We start from the raw sequence: 17,825 nt of genomic DNA on the forward strand, positions 1-17,825 counted from the left end.
CTTTGTACATGTCTTCCCCCTGCCTAGAACTTTCTTCTCCAGACACTTGCATGATCCATTCTCTTCCTTTCCACAGGTTTCTTATATCTGTCTCTTCAGAGAGGTCTTCTCGGGATCCACTATTTAAAATAGCAACCCATTCTATTCTTCCCGTTTTCATCTTTCATCTTACCACCCATCACTATCTGAAATTCTATATTCTAGTTATAGAGAGAGTAAACAAACGTTAACAAATAAATACAGAGAATGCCATAAGTTTTGGCATTTGCTCAATGTTTCCTTTCTTAGTTTAGCTCATCTGTTTCACAGGGCCCTATGATTAAAGCTATGCTTCCTCTTCACTGCCATGTTCAAAAACTTGGAGCAGCTTACAAGTAATAGGTACACAATAAGTAATAAGTTAGTGAATGTTGACTTCAGGTGTATTTTTATCAAAGCACATTTCCTTAAACATAAATTATTATTTATAAAGATTAAAAACTTAATGTATACACATAATGTTCAAAATATTTATTCTCTGACTAACATAATAGTTGCAGTTGCAGGTAATTTTAATAGTAGGACTACTTCCTATAAAAAGTACATCCACAGATCATGTATTTTGAAAAGAGTGATTTTTCTGGGGGCCAGGTGATCTAAATCAAATAAGAAAATAGTTAGCAAACTCATCAATAATTTTCATTTGTTTTTATTAAGTAACAGCTTAAATTAAACCAAGGGGTGACTTCACTCATATTTCTAATTAAGGGGTCTTTTTGCCTCCATCCATGAGTGGGTCACAATTCTGCATATGACTGAAAGTGATTGCTTATTTATTGATCACCATTTGTCTACTTTTATTGTTTCTCTTCTCTGCACATAGAATTGAGATAGTGAAATTAAGTCTTAAATTGGGATAAGATTAAGCAAAGGATTTTTAAAACCTAATTCCACCTTTTGTGGTTAAGAACTTTTTAAAAATCTGCCTATGGCTGCAGTACAAGTGAGGTTTCTACTGCTGAACTTATATCAACAGATTACTGTCAGATGTAATCTTAACTCTTTGTGTTCTAGCTATCATGATCATAAATGATAGAGAATTCTAGAAGGCCAAAGGAACCTTGGTAAGGTAAAAAACATAGCCCATTAAGTAGAACACAGAGGGAGACCCTCAGAATGCGAATAAAATGATATTTGTCTGCAGAAGCAAAATAATGAACAAAAGATAAATTGAAAGACAGTGTATACCCACTGAAAAATTTAGGTAAATTTTAGATATCTGTTCCAATCAGATATATATTTTTAAGGCTTGTAACTTAAGAATATTATTATGCCCTGGCTGGGTGGCCTGGTTGGTTATAGTGTTGTCCTAATACTCGAAGGTTTTGAGTTCTATCTCAGGTCAGGGCACATATAAGAAGCAACCAATAAATACATAAATAAGTGGAGCAACAAATTGATCTCTGTCTCTTCCTCCCTCCCTCCTTCTGTTCTCTCTCTCTCTCTCTCTCTCTCTCTCTCTCTCTCTCTCTTTCTCTTTCTCTCATCAATCAATAAATAAACTTACTTAAAAAAAGACCATTATAAGATATATATGTATGTGTGTATATGTATAGGGTGTCCCAAAAAGTGCATACACAACTGAATAAGTATTAAGTCCAATGGGTTAAACCTGAAAAGAAAGAAACATCAATTGAACTATCAGTTGTTAGTGTGTATACATTTTTTGGGATACCAGATATATATATATATATATATATATATATATATATATATATATATATATATATATATATATATATATAAAATAGATATCTGATTGGTAGGTTTTAAATCTTTTAACACCAGCCCAATTCTATATTGAGTATAGACTCCTCAAGATAGAACCCAACTTTAATCAAGTATAGTGATTCTAAGCTAGAAAATGGGAAAGATCATTCCCCACTGAAGGTTCATAAAATTCCTAGATGAGTTTACTTCAAACCTTCCTTATGACAGACCTGATTAAATCACTGACATTCTATGGCAGTGGTTCCCAAAGTGTGGTACCTGGACCAGCAGCATCAGCATGTCCCTTTATGGTCATGTTCAAAAACCTAGAACACCTGACATGTAACAGGTGCTCAATAAATAATGTTAGTGAATGCAGACTACATGTATGGCTGTCAAAGCATGTTTCCTTATATATAAACTAGAGGTCCGGTGCATGAAATTCATGCACTGGAGGGGGGGGGTGGTCCCTCCCTCAGCCTGGCCTACACCCTCTCACAGTCCAGGACCTCTTGGTGAATGACTGCCTGCTGGCTTAGGCCCGATTCCCCCCTCTCGCAGTCCAGGGCTCTCACAGTCCAGGACCCCTCGCTCCTTACCACCACCACTGCTGCGCTCGCCAGCCGTGAGCCCAGAGCTACTCAGCCAGAAGCCGGGCTTGCTGCTCCTTAGCGCTGCCTCGGAGGTATGGTGCTCCCCCTGTGGGAGCTCACTGACCACCAGGGGGCAGCTCCTGCATTGAGTGTCTGCCCCCAGGTGGTTAGTGTGTGTCATAGCTACTGGTTGTTCCGCTATTCGGTTGATTTGCATATTATGCTTTTATTATATAGGATGACTGTTTATGAAGAATAGGGACTTAAGGCACATACAGAATAGTCATAATATTCACTGCCTGACATAAAAGTGGCAGGTAATTATAATAATAGAAGCATGTTCCAACTTGGAACTTGTTACAAATGTAAGTTCCTGGGCTCTCCCTAGCCCGTGGTCGGCAAACTGTGGCTTGCGAGCCACATGCGGCTCTTTGGCCCCTTGAGTGTGGCTCTCCCTAAGCCTTAGGAGTACCCTAATTAAGTTAATAACAATGTACCTACCTATATAGTTTAAGTTTAAAAAATTTGGCTCTCAAAAGAAATTTCAATCGTTGTACTGTTGATATTTGGCTCTGTTGACTAATGAGTTTGCCGACCACTGCCCTAGACCTATGAATTAAGAAATTCTGGCTGTGGGTCCCAGCATTCTATTTGAACAACAGTTGAGCCTGATGCAGCATGGTGACGAGTATATCAGATATCAAACAACTCTACAAAAAATGTAAGCCATTTGTATTTTCACTATATTTATTTTATTTTTTAAATATATTTTTATTGATTTCAGAGAGGAAGGGAGAAGGAGAAAGAGAAAGATCAATGATGAGAATCATTGATCAGCTATCTCCTGTATGTCCCCTACTGGCAATCAGCCCAGGCATGTGCCCTGACTGGGAATCGAACAGTGACCTCCTGATTCATAGGTCAATGCTCAACCATTGAGCTATACCAGCCAGGCTCATTTTCACTTACATGTATATGTCTATTCCTTAAGTGCAAAATGTAGGCTTCTGACTCAATTTTGCATAAAGGATTAGTGGTTATAGGGTAGACTAATTACTCTATCATTGCCTATTGTTTTAAAACTCCCCGTTTTTCAGCCAGAAGTTGAATTTTAACATTATTAAACCAATATTTCATTTTTGGCCTAACCCACCCCAACAATATAATTATTCAGGAATAGCATAATGCTTCCTCTCACAATCTCAAATCTCACACAGATCTCCTTGGCTCTCCCCACCAGAAAGACCAAATTTCTTCAATCTTTCCAAGTTTCTACATGCAATTCCTACTGCTTTCATCTCTCTTTAAATTGTCTTTGCCTGGACAACCTCAGATTAAATGGTCCCTTTTTCAAAAGAAGTCCCCCTCTCCAAAGCAATTAGTCATTCTTTTTTCTATGTTCCCACAGCACTTCTATTACAGGTCATGCTTTATTTTAATTATTTTTTATATAGTTGTTTCCTCCTTTAGATGATAATCTCCTAAAGAGGAAAAACCATGCTGTATTATGCCTTTATCAGTGTACAATATTATGCCTGCCACATAGTTGTCACTCAATAGATAATTGTTAAATGTTGAAAGATTATTTTAATAACCGTATATCTCATTGTACCAAAATACCAACTATTCTTCCCATAATGAAAATAAAGTCAAAGACTTTCATACGTTTTGCTAGAAAGATAGGTAGCACTCTAAGACAGAATAAATCAGATAACTAATTCATTTGCCTATCAGCTACAGAGAATTATTTTTTGCTAACAACAATCATGCTAATTGGTAAACATTTACATTTGCCAGCTAAATATGCTTGCCACTGTGCCTATTCCATATTATGAAGGTATAGCAATCAACAATTCCAATATTCTCATATTTCAGAGAGTAGTGGCTTAAAAAGCAAAACGTGTGTACCTTGCAAAACTACCTAGAATTATTAAGAGCTCAGTAACAGTGAGTTCATCAAGAAAAACATATTTTAAGGAAGAGTGCAATATAAACAACAAATTACTTGTCTTCCATTGAGAACTGTGAGTCCTATCACAATCCAATTTTCCTTTCACTAACTAAACGATATCCTTTGTTTCTTGGGTACTTTGCAAAGATTAGATTCAGGAAAACATTCAAGGAAATGGTTCTCAGTGGATTAAACCATTAGCATAATTATCTCACTTGCAAACACAGACACGTCATGCTAGAAGTCATCTTAACATTTAGTGTAGATGTTAAAGAGTCCACATGCCAATAAAGCAATACTTTGCATTTCTCATTAAATTATTTTATTTATTTTAAATTTCTTTATTGATTAAGGTATTACATCTGTGTCCTTATCCCACCATAACCCCCCCGACCTCCCCAACTCATGCCTTCACCCCCCTGTTGTCTGTGTCCATTAATTAGGCTTATATGCATGCATACAAGTCCTTTGGTTGATCTTTCCTCCTTACCCCCACCCTCCCCTACCTTCCCTCTGGAGTTTGACAGTCCAGAGACAGAGAAGCATCATTAAATTATTTTAAATAAATATTTAAAATCTTTCTTTTACACCCTCCCCTCTGACAGTTTTCAATCTGTTCTCCATGAAAAAAGGTGAAGGGATTAAGCAAAAACAAACAAACTCATAGACACAGACAACAGTATAGGGATTACCAGGGTGAAAGGGGTTTGGGGGAGGTAGAGGAGAGTAAAGGGGGGGATAAATGGTGATGAACACACAATACAATACACAGATGATGTATTATAGAATTGTACACCTGAAACCTATATAATTTTATTAACCAATGTCCCCCCCAATAAATCCAATAAAAATCCCTCATACACAATAATTTGTTCATGATTAATTAAAATATTAATAAATAAAAAAGTCATAATTTACATGATTATATTGAAAACTAGAGTACTCCACTCACCAAAACTTAGCAGCATGTAGAAGTATTAACATTTCATGTTTGGGGAATCATTCAAAAAGAATCAATTAAAAATATTAACAATGGTTGAGTTTTGAGGTTACTAACCATTCAAAGGTAGATTAAAGTCTCTATTGGTATTGTAAGCATTAAATACCTTCTATTTTTAAGTTTTTAATGTCTTCAAACCCTCCTCTCCACTTCTTATAAAACTTATGTTTTGTGACAAGTGTCCGAAGAAAAATGTATCATTTGGTAGGTGGAATTGTCACAACAGTAACACAGGTTTTAGAGTTCAGTTTGCTGGGTTTCAGCTTCATCTCTTCCATTTACCTTGAGCAAGCCACCTAAGCTCTCATTTAGCTCATCTCAAATACTTATTTCATGAGGTCATTGGAGCAACTTATCATAAAAAATGTAACTCTCAATATGAGGATATCCATGAAAAAAGTTCCTAATCTTCACTATTTCTGAAATGAGAATTTCTTTAGTTTCCTGTAGCAATATTCATCTCTCTACAACAATCACACAAAATGATTGATTCAAGTGTTACCAAAGCCTTATATGAGACGTGGTTCACTGCCCTTCATCCTCTCTAGGCATCTAATTCTTCCTGATACCAAGCAGATATGAGAAACAGGAAGCCAGAGACACCGAGTGGTCTGTTTATGTCTCTGGTGAACCTTCCATGGTACAGTAGACTGCTCAATTAGTTCTGTTAAATCAGACCCCTTCTATAAGAGTAATATAGGAGCAAGCAAAAGTATGTTTACAGTTGTAAGCATAAGAAACAGAGTTTATTCTTGCATTATTATTTATTTATCAAATATGGTATTATTTATTTGTATTGCTGTAAACCTACTTTTGTCCACCCCTATATATAATATATGTTAGTTATGTATAACTTTAGAACTGACACAGAGAAAAGGGATATACATATTGTTGCCACTTTCTCTTTCACTGAAACAATGTTTTGCCCCTATGTTCCAGTGTCTTCCTTTTATACAATGTAACCATTTAATTAACTTTACACATAACATACTTACAATGTGTGTATTTCTGGGTTTGTGTGTGCATACTGAGGGCATAGTTTGGCATAATGTGTATAGCACGATAACATAACAAATAAATGATCTATTCTCCCTGTAGCATCCAAAGAAGGTAGCTAAAACCAAGTTCAAAAAATAAATGAGCAGGCATCAAAGGAAAATTTCATAAACATATAATTCCTTCAATTCAGAAAATATATTATACAACATTAAAATGGCAATATTTTATGTTTATGCTTTACTATTTATAAAACTCTTTTAATATTCTTTCTTGCAAAGTAGGCATGGACATATAAGAAAAACAACACTCAAATAATTTGAATTTATGTTTAACTTTCTTTCCAAGATGAATTCAAGTGTGGATATAATGATTTTCCCTAAGGCTCCATGGTACAGAGCTCTGTAAAGAAGACTGATTTACTGATTCACAAGTTTAGTGTTAATTTTCTTTATTTCAAGCTCATCATGCTGGCTAGAAGGTAAATTACAATGAATTCTTGGGAAAGGTATGTTATATCAGTTAATTGTCTCATATTTTTTTTTATCCTGAGTTAGTCCTGGCTTTCTATGTATGGCCATATATGTCATGAGGACATAAATTTATTATCATATCATGGGCTTTTGTGAAGTTCATAGACAGAACCAAGAATACATTTCTATTCATTTACATCAAATAAAAAGTATATTACTTTTGGAAGAATCACAAAAAAGTGTAGAGAGAGGATGGAAATAAAGATAATTACTAAATCTGGTATACGCTCATAACCATTATATAAGTCATTGGGAAATGTTTTAAATCTTTCAGTTGATCTGGTAGTAAAGTAAATACTTGTCCCCACAGATTGCTTTTTCTCTAACACAAACATCAAGCAAATTTTATGACAAAATTATTTTTGGTCATGATTTCAAAAGCTTATGTGAATGAGCCTGTGTGAATGAACAAGATCCTTATTATGTGAATTATATCTGTGGTACAGTTTTGTAGAATTATAAAATACCTACAAATTATATGAATAGAATATTTACCTTGAATTAATCTTTCCTAGCAATGGCTTTGTGTTTATGTGGAGATAAATAATGCTTGATTATCTTTAGAGAATAGATATGATTTATTCACATTCTAGTAGAAATTTTTAGAATTGAAGGTTAATAGAAGAGTTATTTTGCAAAAGATATAGGGCCTATTTTAAAATGCTACAGGCAGTGTGAAAAATCAGTTGGATTTACTATACAGGTACATTTGGCTTCAAATGACACAAAATGATAAGGCTATATTTAATCACATTTCCCCTTAAAGTATCCTTTATGTAGCTTAACAAAATAACAAGGAACTACTTTGCTGTCTCTCTATACTTTAAAAATACTATGTATATATGTGTGTATGCCTCCTTGATAAACATTTTAACTCATCAGATTTATTTTTATTGCTGTGTATTTGTCTTTGTCTCGTTACCACACAGACAGATGATAATTTTTCATTGTTTTTCCTCTTTTTAGAGTTTCCAACATATCCTTTTCCATTCAGAACTTTTCTTTTTTTCTTAAACTTAGCATATATTCAATTATCTGTATTAATGACTAGAATGCACTATTATATTTATTTAGAGCACTAGTAATCATCATTGAGGTTACAAAGAAAACACACTCCTGCCTTCAATTTGTTCCCATTTTCTTGCTCTTTGATGCTCTTTTCTTTAGAGCAGCGATTTTCAACCTGTGTGCAGCAAGAATTTTTAAAACATGCAATACCTGACTATGTAGTCAGGGCACTGCCCTCTGTTCCCTTAGATTGTCAAATAAAAAAATGACAACAGCCAACATAACAATAGCCATCTGGTATGAATGAATCAAAATTATACCTATGTATTTTGTCCAATTGGCAAAAATATATGCTTTTTGGTGTGCCTCAGAATTTTAGTAATTAGTTTATGAGATTAGATAGGTTGAAAATCACTGCTTTAGAGTTTCTCAGTCTGTAGAACTTTCTTCATAATGGATGAATCTGGAAGGATTCATTCTAGCCCTAGAGTATTGACCACCCACAGCCCACTCAGTGCTACTCCATTTAGCAATTATCCAACATCTTCCAAATGTGTAGGTTCCAAGAGCTCAGAAAACAGAATTTAACCTAATTCTGTGTCTCCTAGAATTCTTCTGAATGCCATGAAGTGATGCAACAAGCATCTGTCAAATGACATGTCTCACAGTTATGTCTAGCTCTTGTTATCACCGAATGGCTTAAACTGAATCAATTAGCTTTATCTTAATTCTCATTATCTTCATAAATGTATAAATATAATTTAGTCATGTACCTAAACTCTTGCCAAGACAAAATCAGATAACATGGAAAATATATTTTTTCAAGTTCTCTAAATGAAAAATGAACACACACACATGAATTTTTTGTGTCTAAATATTTTTCCTCTGTTTTTATAAACATTTATTTATATTCCTGGTACCTAGGATATGCCAAAATATGAAACTACATATTTGAAAGAATGGTGACTCTCCTGATCTAATTTTAATTGGTTTAGGGAGAACACTTATAAAATAAATGAAATAAGTGGGAGCTGAATTTGAGGAAGGATACTTGCAAACAGAACAGTCAGTGCACTCAGCCATGTGATTATTCCACAGCTTTTAAAATATGGGCCCTCATGAGGGTTGGGAAAAATTGTTCTAAGGCAATGCCAACAATGTGTTCATAGAGGATAAGATATCAAAGGTTTGTATATTAGCACATGAGGTATAGTAAATGATACTTGAAAATGTCAATGTAAAGAGAGGGATGTTCTATTTAGATTTCTGGAATGAGAATTCACTTTGTGTTTGTCTTTGTCATGGTTACATACCTTATTAAAATAACTCATTGGTTTAATTCAAAGATTCAGAGTACTTGTAAATATATTTGTATTGATTTCAGAGAGGAAGGGAAAGGGAGAGAGAGATAGAAACATCAATGATGAGAGAGAATCATTGATCAGCTGCCTCCTGCATGCCCCACACTGGGGATTGAGGTGGCAACCAGGGCTTATGCCCTGAACAGGAATTGAACTGTGCCCTCCTGGTTCATAGGTCTACACCCAACCACTGAGCAATGTGGCCAGGCAAAGATTCAGAATATGTTGTTGTATTTATTATTTCAAAAATCTCTATAATGCCAATTTGTTTGAAAGCCTATATCTATTGCCTGTTTAAAAATTCCACATATAAGACAATTTTAATGAAGACAGTAGATACAGAAATCAAACCATATACATCCATCTGGTAAATATTCTAAGAATTATGAAATTCTATCTGAAATAATTCTGAGCTTATTTTTCATTTATTCTTCTTCATTTGTGTTATTATAATTTATTCTTTTTAACTATTTGTATCCCACTTAGTTAAAAAAACCTTGAGATTTTAAAAACATGTTCTTTGTTATGTTTATTGTTTAAAGCTCTGTAATATCAATTTGTAATTATTAATTCAGAAAGTAAATACAAGTGGAATTTGATTAGTTCAAATTCAATAACTTAATTTCTTGCCAATATACTGAAGGGTATCTGCAAAACTCTGCTATCAAATACCACAAAGAATGGATAATACTCTAAAATATTTTGTGACAGTAAAGAAAGCACTATTTAGATCATAGCTTCTAGTGCAGTGGTTCTCAACCTTCTGGCCCTTTAAATACAGTTCCTCATGTTGTGACCCAACCATAAAATTATTTTCATTGCTACTTCATAACTGTAATGTTGCTACTGTGATGAATCGTAATGTAAATATCTGATATGCAGGATGGTCTTAGGCGACCCCTGTGAAAGGGTCATTCGACTGCCAAAGGGGTTGCGACCCACAGGTTGAGAACCGCTGTTCTAGTGGCTTGTTTTGGATCTATTACCAAGGCTTTTACAAAATGAGACAGACTCATGAGGAATTCATATATATTAAGAGTACAGGCATTGTGCTAGGAGTTTTTACATACAGTTGAGGACTTAGAAGTGGCTAGGCAGTTAGGGACAGGACTACAGGAAGAGAAATGTAAAAGGGAAATGCAGCTGAATCCTGCAGGCCTGAGCAGAAACTAGTTCGTCCCACACCCCTTCACTTGTAAAATCACAAGAACAAAGGGCCCTGGTCACGGGCTGGACACACAGGGCAGGGAAAATGAATGGAAATCCTGAAGTTTAAGATGTATGGATGTTGCTAGGGCCAAAGTTTTCAGATCAATCAATGGAAAGTTTGCAGGGCACATATAACCCCGAGACAAAGAAACTTCTGCAGCAACCCGCTTGGGTCTCCTCCCTGCAGCAGGGAGATTTGCTGTAATAATACTGCTTTTGCTCATCTCTGTCTGTGAACTCTTTCTTCAATTTCGCGAGACAATGAACTCAGACCCGAACAGAAAATCGGTAGCGTCATAACTCTTAATCCTCACAACATACAAAATAACCACTTAAAGCCTTGCATAGAGCCTTGCATATTTTTATTACCTTTCTATTCCCATTACACAATATGCATGTATACACACATACATGATGGAAAGATGAGGGAACTGACTCAAAGCATTTGGTGAACTGACTCAAAGCATTTGGTTTGCCCAAATCCAGAATAATTAGATTTATTTTTAGTTATTTATTTTTAATCTTTATTTTTTCCCCCAATGTCTTCCTCTACCCCGTTCCCGCCCCGCCCCAGGCCTTCACTACCCTATTGTCTGTGTTCATAGGTAATGCATATATGCATATAAGGTCTTTGGTTAATCTCTTCCCACACCCCCCTCACTCCTTCCCTTTGAGATTCGTCAGTCTGTTCCATGTTTCCATGCCTCTCATTCTAATTTATTCATTAGATGTCTTGTTCATTTTGATTTTTAGATTTAATTGTTGATAGATATGTATTTATTGCCATTTTATTGCTCATATTATTGATCTTTTCTTTTCTTCCTTGTCTTCTTCCTCTCCCTCTTCTCAAAGAATACCCTTCAGGATTTCATGTAATATTGGTTTGATGGTGATGAACTTCTTTAGCTTTTTCTTGTCTGTGAAACACTAGAGCTGCTATGTCTCCTGGAATTAGTAGAGTGCCCTTGTATAGTAGGTGTTCTGTAGACATCACTTTGGATATTTCTTGCCACTCCCTTCTGGCCTGCATAGTTTCTGTTGAGAAATCAGCTGACAGTCGTATGGGCTCTCCCTTGTAGGTAACTAACTGGTTTTGTCTTGCTGCTTTAAAGATTCTCTCTTGGTCTTTCACTCTTGGCATTTTAATTATGGTGTGTCTTGGTGTGGGCCTCTTTGGGTTTCTCTTGTTTTGGACTCTCTGGGCTTCCTGGACTTATAAGTCCATTTCTTTCACCAGGTAGGGGAAGTTTTCTGTCATTATTTCTTATAAGTCCATTTCTTTCACCAGGTAGGGGCAGTTTTCTGTCATTATTTCTTCAAATAGGTTTTCAATAAATTGATTGATTTCTTCTTCTTGCATCTCCATAATGCGAATGTTGGTAAGCTTGAAGCTGTCCCAGAGGCTCCATATAATATCTTCATATTTTTGGATTATTTTTTTTCTTTTTGCTCTTCTGATTGGGTGTTTTTTGCTTCCTTATATTCCAAATTGTTAATTTGATTCTCAGAGTCTACTCTACTGTTGAGTTCCTGTAAATTATTCTTTATTTCAGTTAGTGTATGCTTAACTTCTGACTGGCCCTTTTACATGTCTTTGACATTCTCACTAAGATCCTTGAAAGTCTCACTAAGCATGTGACTCTTGAAGCTCTCATTAAGTCCCTGGAAATTCTCATTAAGATCCTTGAGTAACCTTATAACCACTGTTTTGGACTTTGTATCCAGTGATTCGGTTCCCTTTCTTTCATTTGTGACATGTTTCTTTGTCTCCCCATTTTGGCTGCTTCCCTATGTTTGTTTCTATGTATTAGGTAGAGCTGCTATGTCTCCTGGAACTAGTAGAGTGCCCTTGTATAGTAGGTGTTCTGTAGAGCCCAGAAGCTCAGCCTCTCCAGTCATCTGAGCTGGGCACTCTACGTGTGCCTCTGTGTGGTCTGTGTGCACAGTCTTGTTGTAGTTGAGCCTTGATTGCTATTGGTGTCATTGGGAGAAAATGACCTCCAGGTGAATTGGCTGTGAGGACCAGCTACATCTACAATGGAAGAGCTGCCCTATGGAGCAGGACTTGTTTCAGTGGGGCTTTGGTGCTCACTGAATCTGTCCCTTGAGTGTGTCACTTGTGGATATGTAGAGTTTTAATCTAGTATGGTCTGAAGCTGTCCACTGGGTGAACTGGCTCTAGGGCAGTGATGGCGAACCTATGACACACGTGTCAGAGGTGACACGCGAACTCATTTTTTTGGTTGATTTTTCTTTGTTAAATGGCATTTAAATATATAAAATAAATATCAAAAATATGTCTATTTTACTATGGTTGCAAATATAAAAAAATTTCTATATGTGACAGGGCACCAAAGTTAGGATTTTTCAAAATGCTGACACGCCAAGCTCAAAAGGTTCGCCATCACTGCTCTAGGGGCTCCCAGGAGGTGCAAAGTCAGCCACTGTCTGGGGCCATGTAGCAGGAGCTATAGAAAGATCTGCAGATGGCTTCTACTTATATTGGATTAGGAAGTGCCCAGGCAAGGCCCAGCTGTGAAGCAAGGCATGTTGGTGCTAGTGCCATGTCTTGGGCCTTTCATTGATAGGTTTCAGTCATGCTAATGCCATCTGCTTCTTTTTTTATATATATTTTATTGATTTTTTACAGAGAGGAAGGGAGAGGGATAGAGAGTTAGAAACATAGATGAGAGAGAAACATCGATCAGCCGCCTTCTGCACACTCCCCACTGGGGATATGCCCGCAACCAAGGTACATGTCCTTGACCAGAATCGAACCTGGGACCCTTGAGTCCGCAGGCTGACTCTCCACTGAGCCAAACCGGCTAGGGCAGTGGTCGGCAAACTACAGCTCGTGAGCCACATGCTGCTCTTTGGCCCCTTGAGTGTGGCTCTTCCACAAAATACCACGTGCGGGTGTGCATGTACAGTGTGATTGAAACTTCGTGGCCCATGCGCAGAAGTCAGTATTTTGTGGAATAGTCACACTCAAGGGGCCAAAGAGCCACATGTGGCTCGCGAGCCGCAGTTTGCTGACCACTGGGCTAGGGCAAGCTGCTTCTTGTTTAAGAGATTTTAGCAAAGTCTGAAGCCTGAGCCAGGACAGGCCATTCATATGGAAAAGTAGCTATAAGCAGTTTGGGTGTGGCTGCAAATTGAATGGGGCGGGGTCTCAGGGATTCACCAGGGCAGAGCACAGAGTGTGGGTCATGCTGATGGAAACTCAGATATGGCTGCCAGTCAGCTTTGTGATGGGGGAGGACCCAGCACTAGAACCATGACCCCTGTGAGCACCCCTTCTGGGAGAAAGCCACCCCCAAGTTGCTACTCTGATGCCAGACAGTCCAGTTCCTCCCCATATGTTCCTGGATTCCCCCAAATCTACCATCTGGTGCTGGAGCTCAGAGGAAGTGGGACCATGTACGTTCATGCAAGGGCTCTTTAAGAGGAACACTTGGGACTCCAGTAGCCTACATGGTGTCACTCAGCCATAATCCCTCCTGGATTTTACAGCCTGAGATTATGGGGACTTCTCTTCCCAGCTCTGGAATTCTGGCCTGGAGTCTGGTGTGGGGCTGGGACCCCTGCTTCTCAGGGGAGGCCTTGGAGCTATCCCTCCCCATTAAAAAAAAACACCACATGTGGGTGTTGGACCAGCTCATTCTGTGCATCTCTCCCTCCGACCAGTCTCAATGTACATTTTTCTTTTCTTCTTTAGTTTTTTTATTGTTTAAAGTATTACAAATAGTAGTATATATGTCTACTTTTTCCTCCCATTGACCTCCCCCCCTGCCTCCCTTACCCCCAAGCACATGATCCCACCCTACCACCAGTGTCTGTGTCCATTGGTTATGCTTATATGCATGCATACAAGTCCTTCAGTTGATCTCTTACCCCCCACAACTCTTCCCTGCCTTCCCGCTGTAGTTTGACAGTCTGTTCGATGCTTCTTTGTCTCTGTATCTATTTTTGTTCATCAGTTTATGATGTTCTTTATATTCCACAAATGAGTGAGATCATGTGATATTTATCTTTCTCTGACTGGTTTATTTTGCTTAGCATAATGTTCTCCAGTTCCATCCATGCTGTTGCAATGGTAAGAATTCCTTCTTTTTTACAGCAGCATAGTATTCCGTTGTGTAGCTGTAACACAGTTTTCTAATCCACTCATCTGCTGATGGGCACTTAGGTTGTTTCCAAATCTTAGCTATGGTAAATTGTGCTGCTATGAACATGGGGGTGCATATATCCTTTCTGATTGGTGTTTCTGTTTTCTTGGGTTATATTCCTAGAAGTGGGATTACTGGGTCAAAGGGAAGTTCCATTTTTAATTTTTTGAGGAAACACCATACTGTTCTCCACAGTGGCTGCACCAATCTGCATTCCCACCAGCAGTGCAAGAGGGTTCCTTTTTCTCCACATCCTCTCTAGCACTTGTCGTGTGTTGATTTGTTGGTGATAGCTATTCTGACAGGTGTGAGATGGTACCTCACTGTTGTTTTGATTTGCATCTCTCAGATGATTAGTAGGATTTCCACTCAGCCCGATTTCAGGTGGTTCTGCATGATGAGTGTTCTGTATTTTAGTTGTAATTTTGATGTGGTTGAGGGAGGCAGTGAGTACTGGCATTTACCTATGCCACCATCTGGGTTCTCCCAGAATTATTAAATTTAAATCCAAGTCTTTATAACTTTGAAATCCACACAAACCTCCTTATGTTGCACTCTTAATGCTAGTTTTCAAGGTAAGCATATTTTACTCTGTGTTCATATACAATTATCTAGACCAGTGGTTCTCAACCTGTGGGTCGCGACCCCTTTGGGGGTTGAACGACCCTTTCACAGGGGTCGCCTAAGACCATCGGAAAACACATATATAATTACATATTGTTTTTTGATTAATCACTATGCTTTAATTATGTCCAATTTGTAACAATGAAATTGGGGGTCTCCACAACATGAGGAAGGTTGAGAACCACTGATCTAGACTCATGCTATTGATCATGAGTTGAGTCCTAATTGTAAAATAAATACATATTATTAAGAGTTGAATTGATTGATGCCTTCAGAAAAAGAGTATAAACTTGTCATCTTAAATTATTTGAAATATGCTCTAAGTGGTAGGGCCAAATAGAGTCAAGTTATATCAGTTTTTCTTGGACTTGGTAAAGACCAAGAAAGACAAAAAAATGATAATTTCAGAATAATGAAAATCCCTCATATCTTCTAATCTGTGACATATACTAGCTGCTTGATGGAAGATGGATGTTATAATCCTCTGATAACTGATATCATTAAAGAACTCACATTATCAAGAACAACCAAAGATATACTTTGTCAAATTAAATAATTTCTCTTTACCATATATTCTGCTGTACCTTCCTTAATTAAAAGTCAACATTATATGCCCAGATTTGAACAGCTAAAATAAAATGACACTATGGAAAAACAATATGGACATTTAAATTACACACGGGTATGTAGGTCATTTTGAATATACAGCAACTTATATTACATCTTAAAAAGAGAAGTAACAAAATATCCTTACCTTAGAAAATTGTACATTTATCCATTTTGTGAATGTTTTCTTTTGAACATCTTCTCTTTCATCTACAATGGAAAATTTTAAAAAATTAAGAGTTCAGAAGCAATTCTGAATATCATTTATGTTTTATAATTAAATAACTTAATTATTACATATTAGTATTATTTATATATTATTAAATTAATTAATAAATGAAATAAATTAAACATGAGTGATGTTAGTATTGGATATGAAAACTAAAATGAAATTTGAAAAATGATTGATATGGTAATTGCACATTCATTCAAATATTATATAAATGCATTACAGAAAAATAGTCTCATCTAAATAAATGAATTATTATTTATTCTCCTATAATGAGTAGATACTCTAGTATAATTAAAAGAGCCTATTACCTGTAATTTCTTCTGAAAAAGTATTCCTGAGCTTTTCCTCTTAACCCTCACACCCAGCCCATGTAGAAATGATTTTTCCCTCCTTTGCAATACCTGCATAGTCTAACATGGGCTCCTAGCACAGCCTCCTCCCATTATAGGAGAGGTTTCCTGATCATCAACAGCATGATTTAGTCATTTTTGCATCCCTGAACTTAACAAGTTGTCTGGACAAATTAATAGCTTAGCAAATATTTGATCAGTAATTATGTGAATGCTTTAAAGAAGGGGGACCTCACAACTCCAATAATTTTAGTACCTCTTTTCATCTAAAAGTCAGGAAATTTCAACTTAAAATGCAAATGATACTCTTCATGCATTACATATAAATACTTAAGAGGAAAATCCCCAAGGACTTCTTATACCAAGATATTAGGGGGGAGGGAAATTATTATTTTTAAAATATATTTTTATTGATTGCAGAAAGGAAGGGAGAGGGAGAGAGAGATATAAGCATTAATGATGAAAGAGAATCATTGATTGGCTGCCTCCTGCACGCACCCTACTGGGGATCGAACCCGCAACCCAGGTATGTGATCCTGGTTCATAGGTCAAAGCTCAACCACTGAGCCACGCCAGTCGGGCAGAAGGGAAAATTATTAAGAATCAACTTCACAGAACTCATACTTCTAAAAATTATTTTTTTCCTAAGCTAGAAATTAGTATTGAGTCAAATGGACAGAAAAATAAATGATCTTGATTTATTAAAATGCTTTTTTGAAGCCAAAGCCTATCTTTGAATTACTGTAAATGTAATCATATTAGACAGTGTTCAATAAATGAGTACATGTGAGAAATATTTAAAATTGAGAGATTTCACATTTTATTTACTTAGGTCAAAAGAAACCTTATTGAAATGTCCTGACAAAGTAACCTTTTTTGCTCTCATATTATTTTTCAGTAGTAAATCTCCATTACTTCTTCTAAAAATAGATTATATAAAGAATTGCGTTCCCACGACAAATACATCCATGCACTAAGAATATCTGCTTATCTTTAAAGCACATTATTAACCCATAAGTAGATACTCTTAAGCAATCTAAGAGATAACAGTGGAGAAATGAACCTAAACTTTTCATAGATGAGAAAATTGTATTCAGCATCACAAAATGCTTTCATCTTAATCATTAGTGTTACTCCCACAAGCTGCTACATATGTGGTAAAATATCAGCATTATCCATACAATATAGCACAAGTATGAATAAATAAAATAGATGATATTGAAACAGGAACCTTTGGGAGTGAAAAAGACAGGTTTTAGGAAATTTTAGAAATTAAGAGGACCATGGAAGAAGCACAGGGCTGCAGAGCAGCAGAAGGTATATTTCCATAAAATGAGGGCGCTGGGAACAGCAAAAGGTCTATATTTACAAAATAAAGAGAAGGAAGCCCTTCATCCAGAAAGAGCGGGAACTCCAAAGGGAATAGGAAAAACGATAAGGAAGG

General features: G+C 36.6%; 1 protein-coding gene across 1 annotated transcript in view; it reads right to left on the reverse strand.

Moving 5' to 3' along the window:
- DMD (dystrophin) overlaps positions 1-17,825 on the reverse strand; it is a 2,279,750-nt gene that overhangs the window by 1,931,011 nt on the left and 330,914 nt on the right. Inside the window, exon 2 of the mRNA XM_023751347.1 lies at positions 15,948-16,009. Coding sequence (XP_023607115.1) covers positions 15,948-16,009 — 62 coding nt within the window. The remainder of the gene's footprint in view (positions 1-15,947; positions 16,010-17,825) is intronic.

Source organism: Myotis lucifugus, unplaced genomic scaffold (genome assembly GCF_000147115.1).
Source record: "Myotis lucifugus unplaced genomic scaffold, Myoluc2.0 scaffold_20, whole genome shotgun sequence".
Classification (NCBI taxonomy): domain Eukaryota; kingdom Metazoa; phylum Chordata; class Mammalia; order Chiroptera; family Vespertilionidae; genus Myotis; species Myotis lucifugus.